At 38.2% G+C, this 17,157-nt stretch overlaps 1 protein-coding gene across 1 annotated transcript; it reads left to right on the top strand.

Moving 5' to 3' along the window:
* Positions 1–14,943: 14,943 nt before the first annotated feature.
* On the top strand, positions 14,944–16,496 carry tcf21 (transcription factor 21). Its single transcript, XM_020920446.2, has 2 exons — positions 14,944–15,375; positions 16,032–16,496. Exons 1-2 carry the CDS (start codon positions 14,944–14,946, stop codon positions 16,119–16,121), a joined length of 522 nt encoding a protein of 173 aa, XP_020776105.1. The 3' UTR covers positions 16,122–16,496.
* Positions 16,497–17,157: the final 661 nt, after the last annotated feature.

The following is a 17,157-nucleotide window of genomic DNA, read 5'->3' as shown; positions in this document are numbered from 1 at the left end:
CGCGCCATGTAAACACACAGATGTGAGCACTTAGGCCTTAATACAGTCAGATATGTCTTTGGATAAATACATGTCCATCACAGGGAGCTGCCCTATCTGAGACTAAGTGCGGAGGAGAAATAGTGGATCAGGGAAAAGGCCAGATATTTTTATGCATGAGCCAATAGGGAATAGTCTATTTAATGCAGATTATCGCTGTGCACAGATACTGTATACCCATTGCAGCCAAAGGATCAAAAGACCATTAAGTTTTAAGATAAGTTCGGGGGATGAAAACAGCAAGCGATCACACCTGCATACAAACCACTTCAAAACTTGGACTAAACTCAGAATAAACTCATAACTAAACTACAAGAGAACTAAAACAGCCCTAGAAAAGGACCAAATCAGGGCTCAAACCAGAAACCAAATCTGCATGAATACAACCCAAAAAAAATCTGTTATAAATTTGTTAGTGAATACAATCATTGATTTAATGTTGTGATTCTATGCTTGAAAACCTGAAAAGAAAGTGGTGTCCTTGAATGTAGAACAGACTAACAATTGAGTACAGATTCTGTCTCTAAGCGGGATTGTGTGATTATAAGTTTACAAAACCACCAGGGAAGTAACTCATGAGTGTTTTGCAACACTGTATTACAAATAGATGTGATCTGGAATCTCAAACATTTTCTTGATAAAAGACATGAATTGCATGGCAGTTGTGTGCATTGGTAACACGTTAGCATGATAAAAGTGAAAAATACTGTGCCACTACACAAACCATTAATCATAAGTCAACCAATCAGCTGGTGAGGAAAAGTCACATGACCATCTTGTATCTCTAGCATGAATGATGCACTATATAAAATCAATAAAAATAGTAGTTAAAACTCACAGAGCAGAGTTGGTGCCTGACCTCACCTCTGCTCATAAACTCTGCATGTTTATCCGTAGCTCTGTGCATGTTTATGTTGGGTGCACATCACACATCTAAATCAAGTGGACTTAAGATCCACACTGAAGCTTCTCACAGACTCGGCTAGAGCATTGTAAATGTTTCAGGGTTTGATGCCTTTGTGGGAACAGAGAAGGGCTGCTGAAGTACTGAATACTTTTTATTGTTAGACGAGGGTGGGAACAAAAAGATGGGCAGTCTTGTTAAAAAGGATATACTAAATATAAAAGTAGATACAGTATTTTTATTTATTTATTTATTTGAATAATAGTAAAAGTAAAAGTCTCATTATAGACTATTTTGATGGATTCAGTAATAAAGCATATAAATATATATATATATATATATATATATATATATATATATATATATATATATATATATATATATATATATATATATATATATATATATATATATATATATATATATATATATATGTTTTAAATTGTGTAATTTAATCAGTGGGTCAAGTTATCATTTTGGGCTGTATTTCCTGTTGTCCTGTCCTGTTGTTAAAATAATGTGTAGCTTACGGTTACAGTCTTCATAAGAAAATCTCACAACATTAATCATGTCTTAAAGGCAACAAAATGTTAAATTGACTTTAAGAGTAGTATTTATATTGACTCACGTAGTATTTATTTTAACTCACGTGTAATTCTGCATTGCATATTAAAAACTGCATACTGTGTATTTTTTAAAAAGTACTATTTTTAGGCTTAAAATATCTCCCTTTTATGTTGAAGATATGCCTTCAACTTGAAATGTAAACATGTTGCATGCAAAATCTGTTGCTTTCATCAGTGAAATGCCACTATACAGAGGCGGGGTTTCTCAGTTCTGCAGTTTTGAACATAGTCGCTTGTGAAATGTGAAGTAATGATTTGTGTTTGTTAAATACCTGAAAACAACAACAACAACAGCAACAACATATTATGTATAACTTTTCCAATGTCGTGTAACTGCATCACTCAAATAAAAATGGTGTCAGTGTCAACCTATGGGACAGAGATGGAGGTTGTGTGAGTGTGCAGTGCAGAGGGAATCCAGTGCTGTCGTAGCTCTTCTCTGGGGTCTCTCAGTGTAAACAGAGACGTGGGAACAGCCCATGTGTTTATAACACAGGGTCCAGTCGGACACATTGCAGGGCACACAGGCTCACACACCGGGCTAGAGCAGGTAAGACTTTTGGATAACACAGGAAACAAATGCTGAGGAATCATTTTGACCAATATGAAGCTTGAATTGATTTTGAACTTGTCTATGATGTGATGTAAGAAAAACACAATATTAAAAAAATTTAAATAAACAAATTTAAATGAATTAAATTTGCCATTATTGGATCCACATACAGGTTCACCAGCTGTGAAAAATTTACAAAGGCAGAGTTGGTGAGTATACCGTGCAGTTTGTGCAATAGTACAAAGTGTATTGTATGTAAGAAAAAAAAATACATGCATGTGTTGCCTGTAAAAGACTATCAAGACTAAACACTAAAGACTAATGAAAAGAAATCACTGTGAAGATTTGGATGTCCAGTCTGCATCACTTCATTAGGACTGCTGAGGCCAAGAGAAGACAGAGGGATTATCACGGCTGCACTCATCACACAAGATTTACTGGCCTAATATTAACACACCTGCACAAATGTTATGCTACTCAGCCAAAAGCTATGTTTAGACTAGTCCTAAAATGATGACGTCGCCTTCAGAATTATCTTTACACATTTAGCACCCAGAGCACCTGCTGTTTTCACTAATCTGTCACTGGTCAAATTAAAGCCAGAGAAGCATACAGTCATTTTTGGAATTAGGATCTCCTTGCTTTCTACATATACACTTTTAGATAAAATTTTAGATAAAAGCACAGAAATCCTACCACACAAGGTGTGAGTTATTTTTTTTTAACTGTTCAGAAAACAATTCATTTTATTTAATCAACTGACCAGAACAGAAAGAAAAGAGTGAGTTAGTTTACTTTTCATCTTCAGATGAGATCACTTCAAGGCTTTTCCAATTACACAAAGTACATTCTGAAAACAGTCATTGACAGAGTTGAACAAACAAAATGATTCTGTGTGTCCCTGGGGCTCAGGCACACTGCACTGTTTGGACAGAGAATGAGCTGGAGTAATCTTTGTGGAGTGGACTCTTCCTCTGTCACTGAAACAGAGCGCTCCCAAAACAAACGGCTGCAGCTCAAGAGCGCGCCTGTAAGTCACCTATGACCAGAGAGGAAAACTACACACTTTTGGTCAATGAAGGCATCATGAGGGGGAGATATCACAGAGTAATTCAATTACACACCTGAATACACAGCAAAATAAGGTGTAACTCATATCAAGGCCCACATACATCAGTGTCACTTAAGTGTGCATATTAATGAATGGAGTTTTTAAAACTGGCAAATTCTCTCTTCTACATAATCATATTCTTGGTATCAGCTGATTGGATGAACAGTATTCTGGTTGGTGCAACTTTTGTAGCCACAGTTGCCCAGGAGAAAACCAACTGTGATGTGTCTGCCATTTAATCATAAACAACGTTGGAGTGATGAGGGAAAAGTGTCTTGCTCAAGGGTTCAAACCACTAGACTTTAAAATAAATGGGCTAGTTGTACTAGCACATATAGAGATTACTGATATATTATACATGGAGACAAATATTTGTCATTATAAAACACAGTGAGATAATAAATATATGTATACGTAACGGAGAGTTTTACAAATACTTGAGCATACATCATCACATTAATACAACAAAATAAACAGAATGATCAGTGACTTTTATGTGAGTGTAAAACCCCAGGGCCTTTGCCTGTAGGATCTGAGGAGAGGTGGAGCGGAGGTGGGGTGGGGGTGGAGTGGGGGTGGAGGCGATGACACAGAAGGATGTTTTGGGGAGCAGACAGGGGCCGGGGTGCAGACAGATGATAGGAAGAGGTACGATTCCTGCGCTCTTTCATTCCCCTCCAATTTGTCCACTGCATAAAATGTCCCCATTAATGGACATAGCTTGATAATTGCTAATTATTATGTCTGTGATCTACAACACTACAAAACTAACTGGAATTTCTTCAGTTGTACACACAAACACATGCCCACACACACACTCACACTGATATCTGAATTAATGGTCTCCTTGGGGAGTCATCCAAAGGCCACGGGCGTTTGGGAGAAAAGATTCTTGGAAAAAGGCTTCATCATCCGAACATTGGCTCATTAGTAACCCCATCTTAGCCATGCAAAAAACACAGTAAAGTTCACAAAGCAATATGCGAACAAGGTCATATACTTCATGTTCAAGAGGCATTTACTTTACAGTCGCTCCAAATGACAATATAAACGCTGCACATCCACGAAGAGGCCGCCCCAGTGTGAGTGCATGGGAAAACAGAACAGGAATAGTTCAGGAGCAGTTCAAAGACACAAAACACAAAGATTTTAGGAAGATCTTAATTCTCGATGTTGGAGGCTCTTTGGGTACAGGAAGTCATTAAAGAAAAAGCCCATAAAGCCATGTCAGATATATTGTGCTGGGATATAAAATACGGGCTGGCCATGTCCTCCTTCAGAGTTCAGGGAGTTTGCTCAAGTTATCTGTTGTATTGTTTCCGGACTTTTAAAGCTTAGGAGATCCTCGGCGAAACAACTTAAACCAATGTCTGGGTACAATTTGTATATGAGCTGTTTTACAAGTGCAGTCTGATCTGTGAAGACCTAGGATACAGCTTCAGTTCCACTTGCTTGTACATCTTTCCTGTGTTTCAGGTAGGCTTCACGCCAGCTCATCAGATACAGTGTACTCCACAAACCTACAGCAGTGAGCCACCCACCCACTGCGTGTCACCCATACCCACGGGCTAAAGGCTCAGTTAGCTGTTAGCTAATGCCATTTTAGTTCCAACAGAACTTCCATATTTAGTTCTGCTTTGTATATGAGTAGTTTATTGCTTATTGAATATAATCAGTTAACAGTTATCAGTGAGCAAATCTACAGAGGGTCCCACTGACAATTTTGGCTTTTGGTGTAAATTTGGAAATGAGTAAAGCAGCACCTGCCATGTCAGGCTACCTGAACATAACAACAGACAACAGAATAGTAAAGCAATTCAACAAAACATGAGAGAAGTTTCAGTGTCTCTGTAAAAAGCCACACTTTCTGTGCTACAAGTACAGAGCCAAATGAACCAATAGAAGAAATACTACAGGGTAACTTACATTCACATAAAGGTGCAATATGTAACTTTTCTGGAGGGCGATTCACCTCCTGCTTGTTTCCATGGAGACATTATAGCATGAAACATGAAAGCATGAAGCATGAAAAAAATGTATTTTTACTGTGACCTCTCTACAGATCTATAACTTGGACTGGTGGCATCATCTTCTCATCTCCAAGAAGATAATGCACACTGTGGAACATTTCAGGCAAAGCCAAAATCAGGTGGCAGATCCTCTGTCAGAAAAGTGAAATAGTGCACTTTTTTTGCACTTTTTTTTCTGCCACTTATTTTCAAGCAGTTTTGCTGCTATAATAATAATAATGTCCTTATCACTAATTGTATAATGACTCAGACCTCATGTAACCTCACCTATTATGGGAAGTAATCAATGTGATTAATGCTGTTACTTTGTTCTCTGTTTATCTTCCTCTTCTCAGTTTGGTTTTTAACATGTTTGGACAAGCATTTTGTATCTAAGGCAAACATGGATACTTGTTTGGAGGGAAAACAAGTTACTGCTTTTGCTTTATTGCAGATAAGACAGTCCATGCATGCCAAAATAAATACAATACATATTAGGAATAGAAAAATACAGTATTCATTGCTTGGTTTTCTCTGTGACTGGTATCTGAATGAACAGGAGCTATAAAACAGAATGGAGCATAGAAGGGGGTTGTCCAAATAGGCTTGTGCCAGGTTCTTTTTACAACAGTCCCATCAGCCATTATCTGCCGACTGTGTTATGGTTAGGAGTAAATACAGACCTGGGCAGTACCATGAGTAGCACTACAGTGTGTGCGCGCGCGCGTGTGTGTGTGTGCATGTGTGTGTGTGCATGAGGTAGTATTTGTGAGTTTGCGCTGTGCTCTCCCTGGCTCTATCCCTGAAACCGCCCACAGGAGATAACCACAACAGTTTACTCCATTTCATCAGACACTCTTCTGGACATTTTAGCTCTAATGGACACAAAGCAGAACCACCTTTTTATCTTCTTGCTCAATAAAAAACATACTCATAGACTTTGTGTCTAAAAGCTAAATAAATATCTTTGTTTGTGAAGGGAAAACAGTGTATGGCAGTGAAATGAGATGTATTAAATCATGTATGATATTTAGTATTAAAGGGAGAATATGTAGAATTCTCAGTTTAAAATTCATAAACATGATCTATTTATGTGCCCTGATATGAATAAACATGTTCAAATCAAATATTTATTTTACTGATAACAATTGTAAAGTTGATTTATTCTTAATTACAAAAACACTGGACATGATGGCTAAGTTGTTTATATTGTCATTTAGTGTTTTGGTTCTCAAGACACTTATCCAATCAGAAAGCAGGATGACCTACTCACTTTGGGTTGCCAGTTCTTGCAGCTCAGAGAGAGAATTCTGGAGGTTCTGAGCATTCACTTTAGACATCACCTGTCCATGTCCAGAAAAACTTGTATGTGTCCAGAGTATTCAGGTTAAGGCACTTCAATTCAGGAGTGGGATAGTGAAGTCAATGTTGCTCACTAACAAAGAACAAAATCCAAAATTACACAAATATTTCCTCCTATCTGCTTTCCATTTGTAAGAGACCTCTGATGGTAGTAACAAAACAATATACAACAAAATAACCACAAATTCATTTATATATAATTATACTATAAATAGGATTACTTGACTGATATTTCAAACCCAATCTAATAATACACCAGCACCATCAACTCACACCCCTAAATTAGGCTTTCTAGTTATCCCAAACTGCTAGGAGTCATGCACAGTCAAATCATATTACCACGTCTTCAACCCAGAGGAGTATACACTTTACAATCACAGTGCTAATACTTACAGACTGTTTTACCGTTCAGGCCAATTAAAAATGTCAAGTTCCACATCAGAGAATGCCCATGTGTTTTTGTTCTCTTCCCCTCTGTCTCCTCCCTCTCTTCTAAATAGTTTGCTGCAGCGTGCCCTTTCACACTCTTCATTGACTTATATTTGTACCATTCAGCACTGTGTAAAACATCTCTCCACACACCTGGAGCTTTGAAGAGGCGTGTGTGGCCTCCGCAGAGCATGTCCGTGTGTGTGTGTGAGAGAGAGAAAGAGGACAGAGCTGACGCTGAGTTTGGAGCTTTAGAGAAATGATCCTGAAGTTTATTATCTTTAATTAGAAACCAGGGGGACACCGCACAGATAAGGACCACCACTACCTGATGGATGTGTACACCATTTGTCACCTAAAAAGTACTTAAGTATTCATGGGTTGAGCTTCACGTTTATAGATGGCATTCTGAGCACTTTTAAACATTTTTCTACCTGAATTGTTAATTATCATGGCAACGGTGCTAATATTTCATCACTGAGAAACCTATGAATAGCTGTGCTGAGGTAACCTTAACTAACCTTAACTCGATTGATCACAATTTCAGACAAGACAAAGAAGGTGAAATGTCCAAAGAAACAATGGAAAGAGCTGAATCTTAACCATCAACCTTTTATGGCCAGCTCCAGATTTTTAGGCTGACCAAAAGCAAGCAAAAGTTTTATTACTTTTTCAGCAAAATAAACATCTGTCAGGCAAAGGGAACATCTGCACTAAAATCTTGCGCTAACTTGCATAGTATTTAGTCCAAATAATTTCCCTTGTGGATTAATAAAGTTTGTCCAAGTCTAAGTCTAAGATGTTCCCTTTGGGGACCCCCGTCAACTATACTCCCAACAATCAATCAAACCACAGTATAAACTTGAATTGGTCATGGTTTTATTGCTTTTTACATATGTAGCAAAAAAAATCTTCATAATATACAGAATATTGTGTGTTATATTATAATATTGTGTTATTTCTGTCCAGTTTTATTATACAGTGCATGTACTTTTACATTTGTGTGGTTATCAAAATAATTTGTGTCCATGTGGCATCCGATTTTTTAAACTTGTAGTTGTAGTTACTGAGCCTATCCACATGACATAATGATTAAGTTCAACATTTGTATGCATAATTTCTGTTTGGATATTTCTTTCAAAAATAGTGAATCTAGACTTATCTAGACTAGATTATAGGTCCTCCATCTGAAATGATCAAATTCTAGACCGTGAACACAATCTACTTATTTCTAAAAAGTTGTAGGATGGTGGATTAAGGCAACTTCAGAGTATCTAGTGATGTCAGGTCTATGTTGTGTCTGCCCGCTGCCTCTGAGTGGTCTTGGCCTCGGAGCTAAGTCTCACAAACAAACCTGTGACCACACTAAAGCCGCACCAACAAACACATGCACTCACTAATGAGCTAGCACAACATATGCACACGTGTCCACTTCCTGCCCTGGGCAAGGGGCTTTAGGCAGGTTTGGGGGGTCTCTGGAGGGTTAGTGTGGGCATTAGGGGCACTTTTATCAGGACCTTCATCTCACCTCTTCCTCACCTCCTGTCTGTGTCCGGTAGCTGCGATCCCCAAGGAGAACTGATACACACAAACACAGATTAGAATGAAATAAGAGGAGTGCCATTTGGGTCAGATAAATCTACTACTTATAAACTATGTAAGTCTATGTTTGCTATTCCTCACACATTTTTCACTTTAATCATGAAAGAAAATATTTGGACCTGGATCTTCTACAAAATTTGTTATTAATGGTACTTTTTGTCAAAATATCAATAATGCAATAATGCTTGTGTGATATTCATAGTGACTATTACACAAAGAATACAAATTTATTCACTACAAAAGCAAAAGTACTTAAAACTTTACACAAGCAATTTTAACCAAGTATTATTTTAAAAAGTAAAAAAAACTATACAAAAAAACTATACAAACTATAATTGCAGCTATTTGTGGTGGAAGAAGTATTCAATTTTGTTAAGTAAAGTGCAGATACTCAATTAAAAATAAAAGTTATTAGTTAATTAGTACTTAAAGTGCTTTGTACTTGCAGAGTAAAGAGTTAAAGCATTTTACACAGATTTTAAAAAGATTCAAATGTACTGATTTTGATATAGATTTGTGCTGAATTCTATTCAGCAGAAACAATTGAAATGATTTTTCCTGTTTGTTTTTATTTGTATATTTGTGTTTGCTCAAACTATGAACATGTTACAAATAAACCCCTTGGTTGTTTCAGCAGGTCTCAAACAATAATAAAAATACTTTTATGTTTCAGTCCAGTTCTAAAATGTAGAAAGTACAGAAGACCGGCTCTCAAATGTAGTGATGTAAAAGTAAAAAGTATCAATTAAAAAAAAAAACAAACTACTTAAGTAAAGTGCAGATAGCACAGATTTATACTTAAGTACAGTACAGTACAGTACAGTACTTTACTACTTTTACTTTTTTTACATTCCACTGCTACAGTAGTACTCTAACTAATCTCTCTAATGCAATACCACAAACAGCTATTGCTCTACTCCAACTACTATTGCTACTGCGTATTAACACTACCACTACTAGTTACATTTTCTTTCACTAGTAACAGAAAATGTGAACCGTAGACATATTTACTGCCCAGAAGATACATTAGAAAACAACATTATTTGCATTACTTTAAAACAGCCTACTGTCAGTATGACTTGACAAATCCCAGCACATGTTTTCAGTGTTAATATTACATGTGTGGGAGATGTTTACAGTACGAATTATATCTGTCACTCTATGTTAGTATGTGAGGGTTTACTAAAGCAGACCTCATGTACAAGTCAATCTTTCTGTTTGTACTAGCTCCCTCCCTGTGCATCATAACCCACTCCTCCAAGGGGGAGTGTGAGGAGACTAGCCCGGATGGAGGCACCGTTCTGGGGTGCAGTGGGGGCGAGGGATCCCTGTGGGCATGGGGAGTGCTGGACATGCGTAATGCAGAGGTCTCCCTACAGTGGAACCAGTCAACACATTTCTGCCTATCAGGTTATCAGGTATCTCATATGAGCCTGGAGTTTGTTCATTTAGACACAGAACAGTGATCCCCCTCATGCACAAAAATATGGAAAACAGTTGTATATGCAAGTCGACATGGAGGCTGCTCCTATCTGGGCTGAAGTTTGATAAAGCCTGGCTCTCCTTGCACCGGGAGCTATGCTAGTTACTAGTGAATGGCATCCAACTTTACAGATAATACATGTGTGCTTCTTTGAGTGAACTGAATGAGCTAACATAGAGAAGAGATAGGGCAGATATGATGCAAGAGAGCATGTCAATTGCCAAAAATCTTATTAAATTCAGATTAAGATGTGAAAAAGTAACAAAAAATAGCTTGTACATTTTTGCTTATTATGTTTAGATAAATGGTCTTCCAGTTGCAATTTTTCAAGTCGGGTTAGTTTGTATTTTTGTTGCTGTTTAATTGCCTGGATATTGACAATTGCAAGAAGTTCCAGGTTCGATTACCAGACAGAAAGAGGCATAGAGAAATATTTAGCTATAAGGCTCAGGCAGGGATTTAGCACCAAATTCTGGGCATTGGGTACAAATCATCTTGGTGAACCTGCACTACATGTTGTCTAATGAAAAATACACATTATAGACTTTGTGAGGACCCTTCCCTGCACTGGGCCCTGGGTAAACATCCTTTAATACCCTCAACCAATGTGTCACTAATAAGGTTTTTGTTCCAGCTTTATTATTAGGTAGTTAAAAAATCAACCAGTCAGAAAAAAAACGACTCCTTAAAACAAAATTAGTAGTGTAAGTAAGTACGTGTATGTATAGTGTATAGCTGTTTCATAAAACTGAACAATTCCACAGTTGTGTCCATGTACACCCCAGTCTCAAACATGAGTCTTCCCCACAGACTAATGAGGAGGAAGATGATCAAAGAGCTCAGTGTGATCCAGCCAATCAGAGCACAAGCACAGTCCATCACCAGCTCTTCTTCTAAAAACAACAGTCTGACTGATCAGGTGCAAAGAGACTCGGGCAGATAACTAGGTGCGGTAAATGTGAGCTAGTTGGCGTATTGTCCTGTTATACACATTTTGAAGGATTTTAATAAAAAAATAACATCACATACATATTGCATGCTTTTACCATGAAGTTATGCTGACACACCTTTCTCCATTTATCAGGGATTGACTACTTTTTGAATGCGTAGCTTCAACAGAGAGAGCAGAAACCTTTAGTGGATATTTTATATGTTTTGTTTAGATTTTACCAGACCAGGACAAGATCAGGACCAGAGCCACGGTGCTGGACAGACAGGAGTGGACTGAGTGAAGGATTTAGAGCCCAGACAAACATGTGGGTGGAACTCGGGACAGATGCAGTCCTCCTCTCCCATCTCTGTTTATCCACTCGGAGCCTTCATCAGGGTGACAGAGACCAGACGAAAACTCAGAGACCAGGACTGTCCTCTTGGCCCAAACACAGACGGCCCATATCTGTGCTAATATCTACAAAAAGAATATTACTTATGTAGTAGCTGCAACTGGCCACACATGAAGCTTATTGTCATCTCAAACTTAAAAGAATGGGAGATGAGTCGAGGAACTATTGTTTCTAACTTTCCTTTAATGATTTAACATAAGTTACTCATGTCATATTGCACAACAGCACAGTCTGCACTTTTTAGATATAAGTTTGTCATGTAATACACCCTGATTTTTTAAAAATCTATAATTGTAAGAACATGTTCAAGCTTGGTGTTACAGAATTACAGGATTTATGACTTAATAATAATACACTCTGCATTGATATTTTTACACAGGCAGTTTTAGGTTCATAAAATGTAATATGATATAATATGTAATGTAATATGATAGAACATTTGAGCCTTGGGTTTTCCAGAGTAACTCCCTCACACTAACATAGGGACAAGACTTCCAGGTCATTAACCTGCAAAGTGACATAAAATCTGTCTTATTTTGATGCAGTCTGCCCCCGGATGTCCCTGTCACCCAATATCAAAGCACTGAGCTGTTTTTGAAAAATAATATCATATGAACTACTCCCATAAAGATGTTCATAATTCTCTCTTATTGTCTGGCTTGTCTGTCTGAACTTCCTGGCTTCCTGTGTATCTTTGCACTTTGAGCAACCTCTCGTTCACTTGTGTTCCTCTAGGCTGTGTTCAGAGGTACTTGAACTGAGCTGAGACTTTACTGTGTTAAAAGTGCACAATGAGTCTGCTATGGTGAGGGGGAGTGTGGATGTGATAAGGGACAGACAACTGGAGCTTGGACAGAGACGAATGATGTTATTCTCACCCTAAAGCCCCATTTGGACATTTCAGATTACCCCCTTTTAATCTTACAAAAATGTGGCTTCCAAATTATTCTCTCTCAGTGTTTATATTATTTGGTACCCAACTTCTTTGTATAGGAATAAAAAAAAATAAAAAAATAAAAAATAAAACAACATCTTCTATAATATAGGAATAATAGGCAAGAGGCATAGAGGCATGTGACTGAATTTGGAAATTGGCAGTTTGTCTCCAGCTCTGATCACTGAATTTTGCCATTGTGTTGTTGAGCAAGACACTTCACCCATGAATATAGTGTATGAGGGGGTGGATAATGAATCCAATGTAAAGTAGATTGGAGTACATTCCATAAAAAATGAAAAAGTTTGTTTACAATTTGTGTGAAGCATAACAAAACTATATCACATGCCATTCCAGATAAAAATGTCACATAGTTGCAAGTGATTTTTAACTTTATTTCTCCAAACAGTTGCCATGTGAAACACTAATGATCCATGGCATCAGGTGTCCTCTTCGGTGGCCGTGTGAACAACATCTGGAACCCGTCCCTTAGTGGTGACATCACACAAACCAGCCTGACCTACGACCCTTAAGCGGCTAATTAGCAAAATGTCCCTCCATAACTGGTGGGGACCCTTGCTTTTGTCTTTCTCCATTCTCACTCCCCCCCTCTCCACCTGTTGTTTTTTGTCATGGTGGCACTGCAGAGTTTTGGAATTGACTTCTGTAGTCCCGCGTTAACTATTAGAAGCATATTTTCAATCCAAATTGTAGTAAAAGTAAATTCTACTTTGCACACTCCCTCCCTCGAGGACATTTGCCTAATCTTAAAGTCATACATCTCAATAGGCATCATTAATCTAGCAGAGTCTATTATTACTTTTCCGCTAAATCCTTTGATTCAGAGCCCACCCACGAAACGAGAAGAATCCCCCATGTCTCCCCTTGTCCCTCTGAGTATCTCCCAAACCATCCCTTTTCAAACAAGGGATTTTAGTTTAGTCATTTTTTTACTTCAAAGTACTGTGGTTTACAAATACAGTGCACCAATGACAATGTGTTTATCCATTTTACGGCATCGTGGCGTGGAGGAAAAAGCAGGACCATAGCCTGTTTAGAAGACACCGGAACTGCAAGGTCAGAGGTCAACCCTCCAGAGACACACCTCTTATCATTGCACAGACTTGAGCTGCATAGGCGCATATACATCCCACAGATATGCACAAGATCAGCCTTATACATTCTGAAGACAAAAATGTATACAGTATATTAACTGACTTATTTAACACGAGATGAAGGAAGTATAGTGATAATAGTATTCTACACAGAAACAAAATTCACTATAAATCTACATTATTGTTAGACATACAGTACCACAGATTATTGCACAGGCATGTTACAGGTGACCTTAAAGTCTCATTGGCTATTCGGTGTAACAGTTAGAGTCTCAAAACACAAAATGGGAATAAAAAATATGAATGAATAAAAATGCGCGTCGAATAACATTTTGGCTATATTGCAAAACCCACATGGAAGTTAATAGTGAAAAATGCCACTAATTGAAGAAGAGTTTTTGACTAAACACTCCAGATCAGAGTGTTCTGTTTCATTGTAAAGCCCTGTCTTAAGGCCTCCCTCTCTCCTGGTGTTGTTTGGACTTGGGGACCAGGCCGGAGCTGAGCATCAGTGTGGAATGAAGAGGAAGGCCAAACAGGGGATTTTGGGTGCTGCGTATCTATTTCATCAGAGGGGACAGAGGCGCCAGTTTGTGAGACCTGACCCCCCTGTGCTGCACTCAGCCCTGCTAACGGGCTGGATGTGCTGAAAGTTACATGGGCACTCAGAGTGGAGCTTTAATGATCTAGATTAATGAGGGAGAGAAATCACTGGTGTCACAATTCTCTCAAAAAGTAACATAGAATGCAACACCTCGAGGCTATTTGTGCTCATTGTGCACAACGTAAGGTGTTACATTGTGTGGGGTAAAGTTATAGTTATGGGGTTTTAAAGAACTGAAAAGCCTCTGCTCTACCCAATCAGGCAAACTGGCCTAATGAACAATTATCCAACTGCACAGAGACAGACAGAAGAACTTCCCTGTGAGGGGGACGCAGCAGGACTTCAAGGAGATATGAGCACAGTTGGACACAGTTGTATTGTTTTTGAACATTTTCGCTTGATGGGTGGGGTGTGGGAAAATTGTATTTTTTGTTTCATTTTTTGCCTTTTTTGTATAATGTTAAAGTAAAAAGTTAGGGTTATTTGTTGTAGCTGTATTGGATGATTTCATATTAAAACTTTGTAATTGTCTACTGTGTTTTGGTAAACTTTGTACAATATAGCCTTAAATTCAAACTTTATTCAAAATCATTTCACCCTTTGCCAGATGAGAGGGAGCCTGGACCACAAGTCTCCTCCCTGCAGAAACGCCCTCTCGTTTAAACATAAAACTACTCAACCGTGATGTGTTCACGGTACATGAAAGTTCACAGCCCAGTGGTCATCTCTATCTACTCCTGCCCCGCCAGCGCCTCTGCACTCATGTGTTAAGCCGCTCCGGGAGACCCGCTGCTCTCATGCGTTAACCCGCTCCGGGAGACCGTCCATCATGTCCACTGGCTCTCTCAGCGATGTCGACGACGAGCTCCTAGACGGCATCCTAAAGTTTGGCTCATCCGGTAAAGACTCCAACGAGAGCACCGAGGAGAGCTCGAACTGCGAGGGCGCATGCTCCGCCGAGGAGCAGAGAGGTACGCAGGGGAAGAGAAGGAAAACCTCATCAAGGAAATCTGCGACCAAAGGTGCCCCACAGGAGGGGAAGCAGGTGCAGAGGAACGCAGCTAACGCACGTGAGCGGGCGAGGATGCGCGTACTGTCTAAAGCCTTCTCCCGCCTCAAAACCTCCCTGCCCTGGGTCCCTCCTGACACTAAACTTTCCAAACTGGACACGCTGCGGCTGGCTTCCAGCTACATCGCTCACCTCCGACAGATACTGGCCAACGACAAGTATGAAAACGGATATATCCACCCTGTCAACTTGGTATTGATTCTTTTTTATATCACTTAAATTCTATATTTTTATATCACACCTTGTATTACAACTTTCACAACTCGATTTAGTTGCAGGTTTGTCTTAATAAAGCTGGAATAAAAGACTAAATATTAAACATAATCATCCATTGTAGCCTACATCCACACAGTTAGGACACGTAACATTTAGGCCTATGCACATTACGCACGAGTGTACAAATGTCACCATATGATACACATAGAGGTCTATATTGAAATGTTCATTCAAAATGAATCAAGAACTTTATGTTTCAGGTCTTTATTTTTTAAATTTGTGAGTAATTGCATTTTTGTTACTTGCGGTATTTTTTATTTTTTATTTTAATTAAAATGAAGGCTTCATATGAAGAGAATTATCCATGTAGATTTAGTATAAATTATTCAGTAAATTGTGTTCTTTTAATTAATTTCATTGTTATATTATTTTTAGCCGCCTAAAATACAATACTGTCACATTAGCTTTATTTTGCATTTGTCTGCTACTCAAACTGTAGGTTCAGTGTTACAGAATGTGTATTGAAAAAATATCACATAGTCTTCTTAATTTTAAAATGTACTTTACAGGTTGAATATCTGTACTAGTGACACCACATTATTTAACACATTTTCTCATCTCTCTCTCTTCAGACGTGGCCTTTCATGGTTGCTGGAAAACCAGACAGCGAACTGAAGGAGATCCTCAACACAACCAGACTGTGTGGAACCACTGCCTCCTGAAATGCAGATTTTTTTTACATGGACCATAAACACTGAAGCTGCCGGTTTAAGCAACATTACAATTGACATTTTTTCGAGTGGGAATAATGGAGTGAATGTTTCCTCTCCTTCGTTCCTGTATGACAAATTTTTATTTAAATGCATTTGCTTATCTTTGCTGGTACAAAGATAACGGTTGCTTTTTTAAATACGCTGTGTATTTTTACATCTGTCTGAATGTCCAAGTGCCTTTTGACTGAAATGTACATATATAAAACTATATTTGTATCTCATTTACATCTTGTATTTTGGATTGTTTATGTGTGGGCCATGGAGCTAACCTTTCCTATCTGTTCACCTCTTCACACTAACATAGCGCTGGCAGATAGCACTCACTCTGTTGTTTGGGAGAGATATCACTGGACATCTTTGTCATTACATAAACAAACTTATGGCTTCAGAGATTGTTTCAAAGGCTGAAAGGCTCAAGGCTAAACAATTGTAATGAATGTTTTTTTTTTTTTTTTTTTTTTTTTAAATAGATCTTGATGAAGGCTTTGTGAATATGTATAATTACACTAGCCAAATGTACTTAAGCAAGACTGTTGTTGCTTCAAAATAATAATAATATTCAAATAGAAGTTAGTATATTCTACAACTTATTTATAAATGGTTTTAAATGAATGCTGAAAAGCTGAACACAGCTATCCTATTCCTATTCCTTAGAATAAGGAACCAAATTCAAGATATAAACTTACTTACACTAACTTGAACTTTTAAAGAAAAAAATGTGCACATTTGTTTCACATACTTAATTTTTTTGAAACTTCATGTTCATCTTTTCTCAGCCAATCAGAGCGCTTCGAGGTCTTGGGAATAAAAGTAGGATCAAAGGCACAGTATTTGCAGTAGTAGTGGTACTGGTCCCGCCCAGTGCAGTTGTTTTAAATGGCTCGGGTTATGACCGCTGTGTTTACATCCAGCGGACAGTTATTTATGTGAAGCTACAGACACGTGGGCCTCTGCACCACCATCTCTATCTCCCTCTATAACCAAA

Source organism: Boleophthalmus pectinirostris, unplaced genomic scaffold (genome assembly GCF_026225935.1).
Source record: "Boleophthalmus pectinirostris isolate CB_2022bp ecotype Guang Dong unplaced genomic scaffold, ASM2622593v1 HiC_scaffold_13, whole genome shotgun sequence".
Classification (NCBI taxonomy): Eukaryota; Metazoa; Chordata; class Actinopteri; order Gobiiformes; family Gobiidae; genus Boleophthalmus; species Boleophthalmus pectinirostris.
This window is presented reverse-complemented; position numbering and strand designations above follow the sequence as displayed.

Coding starts and splice junctions, on each gene's coding strand:
- tcf21 (XM_020920446.2), top strand. CDS start 14,944: ATGTCCACTGGCTCTCTCAGCGATGTCGACGACGAGCTCCTAGACGGC. Junction 15,376..16,031: donor ATATCCACCCTGTCAACTTG/GTATTGATTCTT, acceptor CTCTCTCTTCAG/ACGTGGCCTTTCATGGTTGC.